The sequence below is a fragment of the Aphelocoma coerulescens genome, chromosome 5, assembly GCF_041296385.1.
Source record: "Aphelocoma coerulescens isolate FSJ_1873_10779 chromosome 5, UR_Acoe_1.0, whole genome shotgun sequence".
NCBI lineage: Eukaryota > Metazoa > Chordata > Aves > Passeriformes > Corvidae > Aphelocoma > Aphelocoma coerulescens.
The window spans coordinates 28,524,420-28,539,656 of NC_091019.1; the positions used below are offsets into that span (position 1 = coordinate 28,524,420).

General features: G+C 38.0%; 1 protein-coding gene across 9 annotated transcripts in view; it reads left to right on the forward strand.

The window, feature by feature from the left end:
- Positions 1–15,237, forward strand: part of PHF21A (PHD finger protein 21A) — a 127,833-nt gene that overhangs the window by 90,674 nt on the left and 21,922 nt on the right. For all 9 annotated transcript variants that reach the window (XM_069017333.1, XM_069017329.1, XM_069017325.1 and 6 more), the window contains 2 exons: positions 9,961–10,161; positions 13,812–14,066. In XM_069017333.1, the coding sequence (XP_068873434.1) occupies positions 9,961–10,161; positions 13,812–14,066 (456 nt within the window). The remainder of the gene's footprint in view (positions 1–9,960; positions 10,162–13,811; positions 14,067–15,237) is intronic.

Consider the following 15,237-nt stretch of genomic DNA (forward strand, 5'->3'; position numbering starts at 1 on the left):
TCACTTTTGAGAAGGTTATAGATAAATATAATGCTGTTTGTTAGCAGTGTGGTCTTCAGAACATACAACAAACAACCCCAGATACTCAAAGTACATTCAAAAAAGATTTAAATTTCAGAAGTAATTTTCCTTCTCTGTACTCTGGTTGCATACACTAAAGTGATCTAATTATAATGTAACTACAACTTCTTTTCTATTGCCCTGCATGCTTTAATGCTCTAAATACGTTTCTCTTGGCAGGTCTTTGCAGTGAGGTGAAAGTGTGATAACTGTTGGGTTCCCTATTGTGAATAATTCCCTAGTTCTGCATTTGGCTTTCTGATAGATCATGTATCTCTGAAGTTCAAGGGGTAGATTTGTGAGGGAAGTGGGTAGAGTGAGGCTGGTGTCCATCTGTGTATAATTCAGCGGAATCTGACTGCAGCTCAGTAACAGAGCGCCAGCGCAGCTTCTGCGAGGGCTGCTGAGCTGAACTGTTCCTTCAGTTACACGTGCTGGTCTTGCAAACGCTGCCGAGCCTTATCAAACACAGCCAGTTGGTGCTGCTGGTATGAAAGCACAGGGGAGCTCTCATGTGGAAGGTTAATGGAGTGTAATTAGAAAGAAGAATGAACTGCTCAACCACTCTATCTCACTCTACCTGCACTGAGAGTGACAAGTGCTCTGATCTTTTATAAACCCTAGAGCAGAGGTTTAACAGTCTAAAGTTATGACAGTGTAACTGTCAAACAAGCAGGCACACTGTGAAGCAGTAGTATGAACTTGCGGATAGGAATGTTTATATTCCCTTATGTGGGCTCTATTAGTACTTTTTTCATGAAGGATATTGTCCATACTTACATAGCAGGTCTCAAATACATTCTCCTGTGAAGTATCCATTAATGTCAGAAAGATTTTTGTGTGCTGTTTGTGCCTTCTTCATGTCTGCATATCACATAACCATTACCTTGCAGGATGAAGTCATGGCACTATCCTAGGGCTTTGATATCAAGGAATTAAGCTTTCATAGAGAAGTTCTGGTGGAAGCAAGAACAGTTACTAGGGTTTATATTCTGGGAACTAAATAAGATTTGAGATTACATACATAAATTGAGATTGGATACTAATGCCTGATCCTGTAAATTAAGTTTGTGTCTTGGGGTGACTTGATGTTGTATTCTCTATTGCTGCCCTATGCCCAGAAATTGTATGTATGTCTGTTGAAAACTATCATGTTCTTAAAATGTTTTTTTGTCTTTCGTCTACAGCATGCAGTTGTGAGTTTTTTTTTTTTTTTCTTTTAATAGAATACAGGTAAACTTTAATTATGAAACTGCAACTAGGAAATAGAGGGAAGACAGCTCACATCAGTTCCATAAAGGACAAGGAAATTACTGATTTAACTTCCTGCGTGTTAGAGGCCATTATGCTCTACCTCAGTAATTCTATCTGATGTCTTTTGATTCAGGGAGAATTGGACAGTTTGGTAATCAAGGGTACTAAATTTTTGTCTTCCACATCTTTGTTTTTCAGACAACAGGTGGTGGATTAGGCTGCCAGGTTTTCTGAAGGCCCTTGCAATGTCAGCAGGTTGATTAGGGGAAATTTGCCCAGCTAGTCCTAGCAGGCAATCCACATCCTGCATTGCAGTGGAAGGGAAAAAATATCCCAGCAAGTCTGATCTGGAGAATTCCCATTCCAAGTCTAAAATCAATTAGAATCTAAATATGTAAAGAAGACATGCAACAAAAGGCAATCAGAGGAAGAAGAAAGATTTGCTTTGCTTAGCCTCTTTTCTCTAGCTGTGGCCAGTGTCTTGTGTTTCAGAAGAAGGTGAAAAAAGAACCTTGAGTATATCTGGTTGTTTGTGCCCCTGTACATATTCATGTTCTGAAGAGTAAGGCTGTCTTTATGTGGAGTTTCAGTGCTGGAGAACCATGCTGGGAACAGTGATGGCACTTGCACTGTCCCTCGTAGGGGACAAGAATGAGCAGAGGCTTCCCAAGTCCCAGATCCCTCTCCCCCTCACTTGTACTATACCATCTGCTCTGAAAGTCAGATTAAGCATTTCCTTTGGAAAGTTGTATACCCTTTTTCTAGAGACTTTAAACCATGGTAGGCCATTACCTCTCATATTAGGCTGGTCCAGCATTTAACCATATCTGCATCTTATTTCAAGGTTGAATTTGTCTACTTTCAACTTGTAGTTACAGAATCATCACTTTACATTTCTCAGAGAAACGAAAATTTCTCCTATCTCTGGATTTCTTTTCTGTATATAAATATCTATAGTCAGTGAGTTGTCACCTCTCAATAAACTGGATATGTGGAGCCTCAGTAAGCTTCACATCCCACAGCGCTGTTTGTTGGGTCCTTGATTATGGTTGTGGTTTTCGTTTGAACTGTCTCCAGTAGCTCTGCATCCCTCAAGAAAAAGGTAGCTTTCCATTCTTTTGGGAAAATGCCTGTTCTCAGGTGTTATAATTTAAGAGTGGTGGTAGTTCAGTAAATCTTCAGCTGTTGAGTAGTTTTAGCCTTGCTTAGTGACACACCTTTTGGGCCAAGATAAACAAAACCAGTTCCTCTCCCCAAACCATTTAAATTGGGAGGGCAAGGAAGAACCATGGCTTTGTTTTTCAGAGAGTCACTGTTGTCTGATCCACAAACCTTGATACAATTGAAGGCCAGCAGTTTGGAACTTCTGCAGTGATTTAATTTGATGTCTTCTCTGTGAAGCAGGCATTTTTCTTTCTTTTGATTGTCCTTGGCTAACTAAAGAGAATAGTACAGCAGGTATATTTAGCTGAACAGAACACCTGTATTTGATATACTGTTCAAATTACTGGGAAGAAGAGAAAAATCTCTCATTTGAGTGGGGTGAAACTGTGACTTTTTGCTCTAAGAGCTCATTCTGCTTATGAAGTAGAGATCAGCAATGAACTGTGATGTGATGTTATTAGTGATAGGTTTTAATTGAATTGGCACTGAACAGCATTTAATTGACAACAGGGAAAATGCTGGTATTTGTTTGTGACATTTGTAAAGCAACTGTGGAAATGAAATATTAGATGCTGTTAACAAAATCAGAGTTATCAATAAGGGCTGTACGATAGAGTTTGAGCATCCAGATCCTTCTGTTCACAAAAGAATGCATTTCCATTCTGTGGTTTAGTAAAACTAGTCATCTTGCTTGATACTTCTGATCATGCATGAGGCACATGAGCATGAACTGTGTTTCCTTTTGTGAGGAAGAGAGGAGGTGTGATTCAGTTGTGAGAATACCCAGAGGATTCACAAGAACCCTAGTGAACTGACTAAATCTTAGTCAAGGACTGTGATACTGTGCACATTAAAATATGCAGTGGTATATTGTAAAATTACTTTATGACTATTCTTTCCACTTGAGTTATTCAAAATATGATGAGTTACCAGATCAAAAAGTGCGCTTCTCTTTAGGTTGTTTGTTTCTAAAACATGAAATAAGTTTACTTATTTAAATTGCTCTACTTTACTTGCTTAATGCAGACAAATTCAGTTTAAAGGATGTCATGTTATGAGGTAAATCACATGTAGGAGAAAAGAAACAGCAGGACTGGCCTGGCAGAGGTGTTTAGCTTTAGTAACCAGCTACTGTGTATAGATGCAAATGGCTTTTCCAATGGGGGTAGATGTTCCTGTGTGTTCTCCTGCATAAGAATAACAATCCACAGTACTTTTTGTTCTGAGATTTTGTATTGCAGGTTTCAGTCTGTGATAGATTTTATAAGACCACATTACATGCTTCTAGTAAACTAGGTTCAGTTGGAGATCATGCAAACCTTTTTTTACATTGAAGTACAAAAGAACTCGTGTTTCATTTCTGAAAATATGTCTAGATGGCTTTTTTATTTTTCCCTTAGGAATGTTTTTTTTTCTCCATGAAACAGACAAATAGGGGTAGAACAATAAAATGAGCAAGATAAAATTAAAATTAGCACCTTTTTCAGTGTAGTCAGCAGTTTAATTCTTTAATTTCTTCAGTGTTTTCATGTTGAGCTTGTCCCAATATCCTTTTACCAGTTTGTATTTGTACCTGGAAGTATTTCTGTAATGGAGAAAAACCCAAAGCAAGACAAACTTTGTCAAACCTTGTCAAATTAAAAAAAAAAATTAATTTCATTCCTTTCATTCCGTTCTTCCTTAATTACATTCATAGTACTGCACTTAACTCTTTTTCCTGTTCTGTTTTGCCTGTTATCACACACTTAATTCCCCATTCATTAATTGCTTCATTGTTTAATTATTGTTGCTGTTCTTGCAAGTTTCTTTCCGTTAACATAAGTGCTGGGGTGAGAAGCTAGATATTACACTTAGTTAATATGTAAGCTGCAGGAAAACACTGTATGTGCTGCCTCTACTAGTTCATTCTCTGTACTCTACTTTGTGCAAGAGTAAATATTCTAAAACAAGAAGACAGTGATGCATAAGGCATTTCACGGTACAGCATTCCCTTCCAAAAATTAATTGGTCTTGTGGTGCTGAAAATGGTAAAAGACACAGTACTGAAAATAAAGCAATCAAGAAGTCACATAAAGCAGAATAGCACAACAGCTATTTTTGGCCATTTTAATTTATAATTCTAGCTATGTTTTTAAATTAAAAAAAAAAATTAAGCATTTTCCCCTGTTAAGAATGAAGGAATGAGCATTATTTTCGGAACTGTCATAATCTACTTCTGAATGATTTCTAGAAGCTTTAAGTGGTGTTTCTCTATCATAAAGGAAATATCCAGCATCTCTTTCAAAGTATGTATATTCATGTCTGAACTGTGTGTTTGTTTCAGAATCACACCTGTAGGAATTAATTTAAAATATAATTGTGATAAGTCTACCAGCATTTTTAATGACAAAAGTACTTTTCACATCATGCCAATGCTGTCTCACAATATTTATTAGACTTAATATTAAAGTAGATTTTTACAGAATTAAGTTTTATTTAAGTTCCATTTTACACAAGCTACCATATGCTGTAGTCAGAAATTGTATTAAAGATACTAAGACTGCAAATCAAACTCATTTATTTAGGGGTAACAAAATGAAGTGGCTCATCTCTAGTGCTCATCAGTATTCTAAGTGTATTGTTCAGTTCGTCCCACAGGACCATCATGGCAGAGGGAGGAGAAGCATTCAGTTGCCCTCACATGCTCTGCAACCTCTTTTAGACATGCAGAAGTCCTCGTGTCTTTGTGATGCTTTTAGCTGTGTTTTCTGGGAGCTGAATGCAGCACATGCTCTTTGGGACAGTTACTGGAGTGTTGGCAATGCAGCCATTGACTGGGTAAGGTTAGATACCCATGTATTCTAACTAAAGCTTTAAAAAAAACACAGGTTTTTCAACTATAAAAAGAAATAGTGCACATTTCAGTAATGATGCCCAGTAAGGCATTCACGTACGAGGTGGAGGTGATCTCCCAGTCCCACTGCTACATTTCCATTCAGCATTCAAGTACCTCTGCCTCAGGGGAGCCTTTTCTGACTGAAAGATGTAAGTGCCATTTTGATCACCTTTAAGAAGTAGGAAATTGTATCACTCTCTTTTCTGGAAATAAAATTATTTCTAGTTTAGTTGGTTTAGATTTTTTAGTTGATAAAAAGATCTGGCTGTAAGTGAAGCACAGCCACAAGTGCAGAATTCCATAAAAACACAGAATAACCACAGAAATAGCTGAAAATATTTCTGTAGTCCTTAGATCATTCTTTCAATGGAATTTAATTCAAGCTGGTTTGTACAACAGGGTTTTTTTCCTTACTGGTGTAGATTCTGCGTCATCAATTTCTATAATTGGATTTTACTATTTTAAATTTTAGATACCATCTTAAAGCAGTAGATGAGTGTACAGTTGTTCTCCTTGCTTGTAATCTTTCCACTCCCAAATTCCATTCCCAAAATGCACCCTTTTTTGCAGGTTAAAGACTAATAGCACCAGATCTTCAAAATCTTTTAGCTTCTTTCTACCGTGGAAGTTCTGGTATCTTTCTCTTTGGGTAGTGATAGGGGATGGGACTGACAGAGAGAGAAGGGAGGCTGGAAAGGAAGATTGCAGAGCAGTGAAATTCCCTCCATCCTCCTCACTTCCAAGCTGGAGCTTATTTGAAATCAGTACTTCCTCTTAACCATTTCACTTGCAGCAGTAGGCAGCTTTTATATCCCAGAGAACATCTTTGTCATTGGAGGGCACAGGTAACAGAGGATCCAGAATAGCTGACTTCCTGAGATTGGGAGACCAGGGAAGTGTGTCACTGGCAGGCAGCTGAGCAGTTCAAACCACATCAGCTTTGGGTTTGTGATATGAAATGTATGTATTGCAAGGTTATTTAGTAGGCTAGTTTACTCTCTTATTTAAAAAAATCTTAATATTTTGATTTTTATTGATTTTTGAAGTTTAAAAATAGACCTTCCTTTAGATATGGATGTTTTTCTGAATGCGTTTCCTGAAGAAAGAGGAAAATGTGTCACCAAATACAAGGGATCTAGTATTTAAAAAGAGAGATGTACTCAGAGAACTATTTTTTTCTTGATTGACTGATTAAAATGGAAATAATGCGTAGCTGATAAGGATAAAAACCTTGAACCTTACTAAATTTTAAGTTTGCTCCAAGGACTTTGGTTATCCTATAACAACATATTCATGGTAGTTTTTATATGAACACAGAAATGTCTTTTGGCACAGATACATGGCCAAGAAGATCTATTTTCTGCTTAATCAAACAAAAATAATCTTCCAGTGCTGTGTTAGGATCTGGCCTGTGGCATGAATGAGAAAGTGGTATAGCAAAATGTCACAATATTGATTGCAATTATTAACTTTAAGGAAGGGTCATATTAGATGTCTCAGGCTCTGAACTCAGTGGTGTGAACGGTTCCTGATGAGATTAGCGATAAAGATGTCAAGGCAGCAGGAGCTCTGAGATGATGTAGTGTGCTTACGGGGCACTGTTCAACAAATGGGTTTGGAAGTAGTCTGATAGTAACCATTGCACAGGGCCAGCAGCTCCTTTATGGGTAGGACACAGTTCAGAAGAAAGGATGAGATTATTAAATTCTTTCACATCGTGGATGTAAAGAAAGGATTGGCAGTCAGTTTTGAGGAAGGTTCAGTAAACTTGGAAGACAAATGCTTTTTATACATTCATATTATGGCAGGAAAAGAAACTATTCTAGGAATATGAGGAGAACTAGAGATTTATGACATGCAGAAAACTTACGTTGTGTGCATGATGATGTGTTTATGATTGAGTTAATCTCAATTTAAAATGCTGAAGTTGTCAGTAAGAATTAAATATTCTTAAATAAGAGTGAGAAGCGAAAATGGCAATGATTACATTTAAAGAATTAGGAATTTCTTACGAATTCTGGGGTACTTTTAGAACACCTGAGCCTGACTGGCATTCAGTCTGCAAGACATGCAGCTAGGACTTGATATCAGCCTTGGCAAATCTCAGTCATACAGACTGTACTTTCTGTAGCACAAACTGTCTTTAAAATTGATTAAGAACAGTAAAATAACTGAGGAACAATTTTAAAACACAGTGTTAATGAAGTCTGACAGTAAACAAGCGTTTCTTTCATAGCACCCTCCTGTTTAATTCCCTACCGAAGGAGGCTCTGCTGAGGTTGCTGCAGACAGCCGCGTGCTGGGCGCTTGTGTGGCTGCAGAGCAGCACTTCCAGCAGGATGCGGAGGAGCCGTGCGCTGCGTGCGGTGTCAGACCAGCGGCGTGGGCTGAGGCTATGCAGAGGGGGACGCAGAGGCTAGCGCTGAAATTGGGAGTAGATCTGCTCCGAGTTCCTGTGTAGGTGCAACCCTGAGAGACTCATCTGGGTTTGCTAATTCAGCTATGTAACTTTGAAATATGTTTTTCGGAGTGTCTCTCTTGATAATTACAAACAAACAGATAATCCCAACAGTCTTGCAGATAGTAAAATGTTTTCTGTAGTTTCAATGTAGTATTTTTACCGACAGCTGGTAGAAGCAGCTTATTAAACTGTGTAAGCAATTGGCATGCAGTGCAAACTTCAGTTTTACTCTCTGAATCTTAAAAGCATTAGATGCTTCTTCCAATTTAATATCTGCATAATGGATATGGATGGCAGGATATGCTGCTGCCAGGCAGCCCTCAGCAGCCTCTAACAGGCTAGTGTAGACTTCCAGAGCAACAGCGTTTTTCCACTCACGTTATCCATCTTGTGCCAAATATGCTGAGCCTCAGTTTTTGCACAAGGCACTAATACAAATTGTGCTTTGGTCCTGTTTTACCCCATCTCTGCAGGCCATGGTTCAGGCCCTGGGGTGGAGCAGGCGGTGTGTGGATGCCATGTGACTCACCTTGCTCCTGCTCCCCTGCTCTCCTCGCTGGCTCTTGCTCTGCTGTAGCAGTATGGCAGAGGAGTCCTCAGCCTGCCTCTCTCTCTTTTTTTCTTTTTTTTAATTTTTTTTTTTTTTTTTGATCCTTTCATTGATGTTCCTCCCGTTGTAAAGAACAAGATGGAAATTCATTCTTGGGCCATTGCTACTGATTTCCTCCAGTCAGGGAATCAGTAGAAGAGCACCATTATCCCTGGATTTCATACTGGCAGCTGTGGAAGACAAAAACTCCCTTCCTGTTCGTGCTGGCTATGGTAATTCTTTAGCCTCCTGTGCAGTTTATGTGCAGTCCATTTTTTGGCAGATATTCTACAAGCATGTTGCATTATTTCCTCTCCTACTTTTCTGCCTTCTCCTCTTCTCCCCCTTGGGTTACTCTCTGGAAATGTTTTTTCAGTTCTTGTATCTGCTTGCTGATGCTGCACTTTGATTTGCTTGTTAACATGGTTGATCATTACAGAAAGAGATTTTAAATGATTGTTCAGTTATTACTTGTACAGGTGAGCTGATGACACAGGACATCTAAAACTATGTGAAATACCTGAATTAGGAAAACGCCTTCTACACCTCTGTTATTTTATCCTTGTTTCAGAAGGGAACAAACAGTTTGCAGCTTTTAGGTTTTGACAGCTTTTAGCACTTCAGTGGATGCAGGGTAAAATAGTTCCTTCAGGCTGCCGTCCATTACTAACTCCCTGAATTTTCAGTGAGGTTGGGCCTGTGTTTCCCTTGTCAGAGCTGAGCAGGCATCCTCAGCCAGGGCTGTGGGTTTTATAGAAGCCAGGCAGCCCTTCTTCTGTACTTTCAAGTCGCTGAATTTGGTCTTTTGCTAGAAGGTCAATCTTGTGAACTCACACATTTCAACATTATGAAACAGGGGTGGGGGACTTGTTGCTTGTGGGTTTTATTTGGCTTTTTAAAGTTCCAGTTTTCAAATCTGCTCATTTGGGAGCCTGCCCTTTTTGTTATCTTCTGTGCTAGAGGTACACACTCACTGTGTGAGGCATCATGCTGATTTAGCTCATCATAAGCAAGATACTTAAAATCATAAGTCTACTGTATACCTGCAAAATGAAAAGAACAGGTATTTTTTTAGCTCAGAATTTCATAACCATGTGTGAATGAGATTTGAGGGAAAATATTCTTCCAGTTGTTGTAAATAGCTGGATGTTTTGGGTTTTTTCTCCATGTCTATCTTTTGTACTGTGTCTGAATATTAATGCGTCAAAACAAAATAATCAAAGCACTTGGTACCGTCAAAATGGTTGTGTTATTTTTAACTTCCTTTTCCATGTAAGTGCAACTTCTTGAGGCAACCCACTGAATTTTGGTCAGTGGGTTTCTACAAGAATAGTGAGATCACCTTGCTGGGCTGTAATACTCCTCTGCGGCCTATTTTACACTATGCCTATTAGATAACACCAATACCTAAAATTCCAAAAAGAGAAATCCCACTAAGCTTCTGAGCAGTTCCTTATTTACATTAAATAAATGTATCTTTAGGTGTTACTATTTTCTCTAGTATGTGCAGCTAAATAACTGTCATCATTTCTGTTTATGGTTTCGTTTATCTGGTAGAAAAGAGTGGTGGAACAGCTTCGAAAGAATTTGATAGTGAAGCAGGAACAGCCAGACAGTAAATTTCAAATACAGCCATTGGCACAGTCAGAAAACAAACTACAGACACCACAGCCACAACCACTACAACAGCTACAGCAACATCACCATCAACAGCAGCAGCAGTCCACGGCACCCTCTCCAAACGTGATAGGATCACAGGTAAAAAGCTACAACAATTCTTTTTCTTACTAAAGGTGAAGCTCACTGAAAATTAGGAAATGTGCAAAGAGAAAACGGCAGATTTTCACTTATGCCTGCTAGTGTACCAATATGAATTTCTTCTTCTATGCGTATGCAGATATCAGTCTTCTGGGGTTTTTTTGGCAAAAATCTCCAACCTGAGTATAAAAAATAATGTACTGTTTAAAAGTTGAATCATAACCCCACAGAAAAGAAGGGTGGCAGTATCACCTTTCTTAAAAATAAGTGAATGTTTAGCAGATGAGCCTATCTTTTCCATAGGTGCATGAATGAGTCTGACCATACCTAGCAGGTCTCAAGAAACAATAAATACTTTACACACACTGTATGAGGTATATGATTAGAATCCTTTATTTTTAAATGGCTAACAAAATGCCCTCTACAAATGTGAACAAAATGCAAGAAAACAGGTCCTTCTTCTTTCTGCTTGGTTCTTTTTAAACAGATGTAATTCATACCAAATAATACTTACCTGAATTTTCAAGGATTTGTCTAAAAGTGTACAGTGTTAATTGCAGAGTTCAAGTTTTAGAATATAGTATCTTTCTTGGGAAGGTGAACTGAATTCCAGTACGGTATAGGATTAGAGACATAATCCCAGAACTCGACAGAGAAAGTGGTTTGCTTAAGAGGAGAATTTCAAGTTTCTCCTTTTCAGATATTTTGATTTACAAAAGTGGACTGGAAAAAGCAGGGAGGCGTTCTGTAAAAAGAAGTGTATATTAAGTCTTTTTTTTCCTATTGATGCAATCTTAGGAGCTCATGTTTACCTGGATAGGCAGATGACAGAATTCACCCATGAAATTTGCTTGCACATTGCAGTGAATCACACCCACAGCTTTGACCAGTTGTGATTCTCATCTTCCCTTTTTCTGAAAGCAGAGAAGAGAGAAATGGTTGGGCTGTTAGCTCTCTTGTTAATTCAGCAAGTTGGTTTGGATGCGCTCTAAAATGCATTTGTGAAGCTTAGCTAATTGTATTTTTGAGAAGAGTGTATTGAAGAAATGAAGCAAACCTAACTAAGGAAAATGCATTTTGAGCAGCAGCATCAATATCAAAGCTAAAATGGAACAAAGGAGCAAATATTACTGTGTCCTAAAGTATTTATAGGCAAACAATGGATCACTGTTTATCAGTGATCTCTGTTTCTCAGTCACGAAACATGAGAGCAAATACAGTTTCATGTGTTTCTCAGTATTCCACACTTTGCATTCATTCATTAACTTCCAGGTCATCTCCTGGGTTGTAAAAATTGAGGTTTTGTTCAAAGTTAAAGAGCCCTCTAGCGAAACAGTCAAAAAATTGCTACACTCTTCCGACTACCACTGGTACAGTAGTACTTGGAAAGTAGTTACAAATTGGAAGGCAGGTTGTCCTGTCCCTTGGACAAATAAGCCAGCTTTTATCCTTAACACTTTTCTATTTTCATTTATGTTGGTAAAATACTGACGTATCCTCACTTGTTTCTGCACACATTTTGCATCTAAAGTTGTGCCTCTGTCTTACTGTCTCTCAAGCTCTTTCAGCAAAGAAAAGTCAAGTGTTTTGTCTTTCTAAGTTTTTTCTTGCCTGCTTTTGTAAATAACACATTTTTCAAGGCTATGTCAGTACAGAGAATGCTTTCAATGATTGTTTTTGGAGTAATCAAGTTTAGGAATCAAGGTATAAATGCCATAATTAACAGTGACATTTTAATATACATAGTATGTCCAGTAAGAAGGGCTTTTAAAATTTTCATAAGCAGCAAGCCTCCTAAAACATCATATTACTGCAATACTATGTGCAGTAATGCAAACTTTCTGTGAATGCCACTTCAGTATGAGTTAATGCATTGACTACTTTTTAGAATAAGCGATCTAATTAATGCTCAGCAAAGTAACAGGGATATTCAAGCTCTGTGATCTTCTGACTGAAACTGTACTCTGAGTACTTGCAGAGTTAATAGAACCCCTTGGAAGAGTCACAGTCTTGTATTACATGATTGATTACACCTTTATTTAAAACGTTTATGGCTGAATGTAATGCTTGTGAAAATGATACCATGTTACATCTCACTGGAAAAGCTTGAATAATGTAACTGTATTATAGGAATGGAGCCTCTTCTTTGGGGAAGGTGCAACAGAGGTCGATAAGCTCTTAGATCTCAGATAAAAAGTTAAGAAAATTGTGTTGCAACAAGGAAAATTTAATTATGTCTGGATTTTTCAGAAATGCATAAAACTGAAGCATAAATTATCCTTTGATTTGGCATTATACAGTGAATTTTTTCACACTTGTGCATAATTGACAGTTAGGGGACATAGTTTAATTATTATGAAATTAGAGGTGTGAAGGTAAACTGTGTTTCTGCTTAAGGGAACAGTATTGGTGAAAATACTGAAGAATCCAACTGGAAATATATTATTTTGTAAGAAAAAAGATAAAGGTCTTGTATGATTAAAATCGAGTAGTCTAAATCAGGCATGTTCAGAACACAAAGACTGCCTGATGGTTTTCCATTTTTTTCTGTAGAACCTAGAGCTGACATCAGGAGGCAATGGTGGTTATTTAGTACTAAGAGCCTTTGATCATGCCACTAAAGTTTTGAAGATGCAGTGCTGTCAGTGCAATGGATTTTTTACACCAAAGAGAAAAGAAATAAGATTATTTTCCATTTTGTCGAGTGTCACTTGTCATGAGTTTTCTGTTCGCATCCTGTTCTGGTTTTATATTTAGACGCTCACCTTGTTGCTTTTCGAATGAGATTTGTAATGTCCGTTTTCCTTAGCATTTGGAAGACAGTACCATATACAAAACTGTGAAATGGTAGTTGCTTTAACTGTGGAATTTTGGACATGATGTATTGAGGCATTTCAGATAAATGCTGGTGTTACATGATTCAAAACCACTCTTTTTGAAACAGGCCAAGAGCAATCATGGTGTCAAATATTTGTTCCAAAACTAGCCCATTCCACAGAAGTTAAACTTAATTGCCTGCAGCTGGACAGACTAACAGCCAGCTCTTACAACTTCAGGACAACCCTACTGATACTCTTAGGAAAGAAAGTTCAGTGCAAGATAACTGTGTGTGTCACTAAAGCTGAAACTGGAATGCCCAAAATAAAAATATATTTTTGTTTTTAAAGAAACCAACTTACGAATGTTTTTCCCCCTCTTTCTCTGATTGTGAGGATCACTGTAACTACAGTTTCCATTTGAAAATAAGAGTTTTACTTGGTGAGAAGCTAGTTTGCTGCTACGTTTCATAAACTCCCACCTTATAGGTTTGATATTGGCAGTGCGTGTTTGGAAGCAATATGAAACTGAAAGATCCAAAATGCATATGCCACTACTAACACTTAATTGTAATTTTCTCAGGAATTTGTTTTGCTTCAATCTGCAATGCTGCAGGTGATTAAAACAGACCAAACAGGTGCCTCAAATGAGAATGCTTTCTAGCTATCCAATTTTCATAGGTGTAAGATAATGTGCTTGTCTGAACAGCAGGTGGATAGGCTCAGAGCTGCCTTTTCTTTCTCATGCTGTCTATTGTTTCTGACTAACCAACCCACGTCCTGTCTGATATGGAGTGTCTCTGTCTCTTACAGTGTATTTTCTGTTTCCCTTAGAAAACTGTAACTACAGCTTCTATGATCACCACTAAGACACTACCTCTCGTCTTGAAAGCAGCAACTGCGACCATGCCTGCCTCTGTTGTGGGTCAGAGACCTACCATTGCCATGGTTACTGCTATCAACAACAATCAGAAAGCAGTCCTCAGCACTGATGCACAGAATGCACCAGTCAACCTCCAGACAACAAATAAGGTCACTGGGCCAGGAGCTGAGGCAGTCCAAATAGTGACAAAAAACACAGTAACTTTGGTAAGCGTTTCATGTGTTTGCCCTGCAGATATGTATGGGTTTGGTTAACAAGAGGGCTATTGGAAAAAAATAACAGTCAGGGTTTCACACAGAAAGGAGGATAGTAGGGACATGTTGTGAGTCTTCACTAGCTGACATTGCTGAAGTGATAATCTACGAGAAAACCATTTCTCTCCATGTGGGTTGTTACTACTATTTTGCTTTATAGAATTAAATCAGTGCTATCATCATCTCTGTGTAAAGTTTCCCCTGTTAGTAACTGTAGTCATGGGGCAGTAGTGATTGTTTTGCCCTTACTGAATCTGTATGGCTGTGTTCTGCAGAATTCCTACTCTTTTCTTAGGCAAAGGAGATGTCAGACTTTCTTCATTTGATCAGTTTGGGTCTTCGTCTTCGGATTCTTTTGGGTCATTCTCTTGTTCTCTTTGCATGATAATGTCTCTGGTGTTAGACACATCCCTTAAGTCTGCCCATCCCTTAAGTCTGCCCACTACTGTGTCCTCACTCAGCAGTTTTTCAAACGCATTAACAGATGCTGTTTCTTTAAAAATGTGTGTTTTGGAAATATAAATTTTGTGGTTTGGCTACATCACACAGTCTTTTCCAGAATAGTTAGCCACCTAGAAATAAAAGAACCAGTGTTTCAGAATTGGATTATATAGGCTTCTTGGTCTGCAAACCAGGCATTAATTATATAACAAACAACATGACAGGGAAGTTTTGCTTCTGAAGTAAAGGCTATGGCTTTATTAAACATAAATCCAGTTTATCTGTATTTATTAAAATACAGTTTAATAATGTAAATTGAAGTAATTTTGCTTCCCAATGAGGCATTATGTTTGTGATCAGAATAGAGAAGACTATTTGAGTGGAGTTTTTTCTACTGTTCTCTTTTCCTGTGTCGTCCCTTGCACCACTCTCATCTGTCCTTTGTGTCTGTGCTTAATTTCTTTGCTGAATAACTTAGATTTGAGGAGGTAATTCTGTTTTAATACTAGTCCATGATTTATGTTTCTGTAGCAAATTTCATCCAAAAAATCAGAATATTTTTCTGAGCATTAATTAATCACTACAAGACCTTTTTGAAGAAAATTACAATCTTATGTGGGTGGACAGAAGTATAGGAGGGTGTAAAATAACATTGACATTAATTTCAGAGACTCTCCCCAGG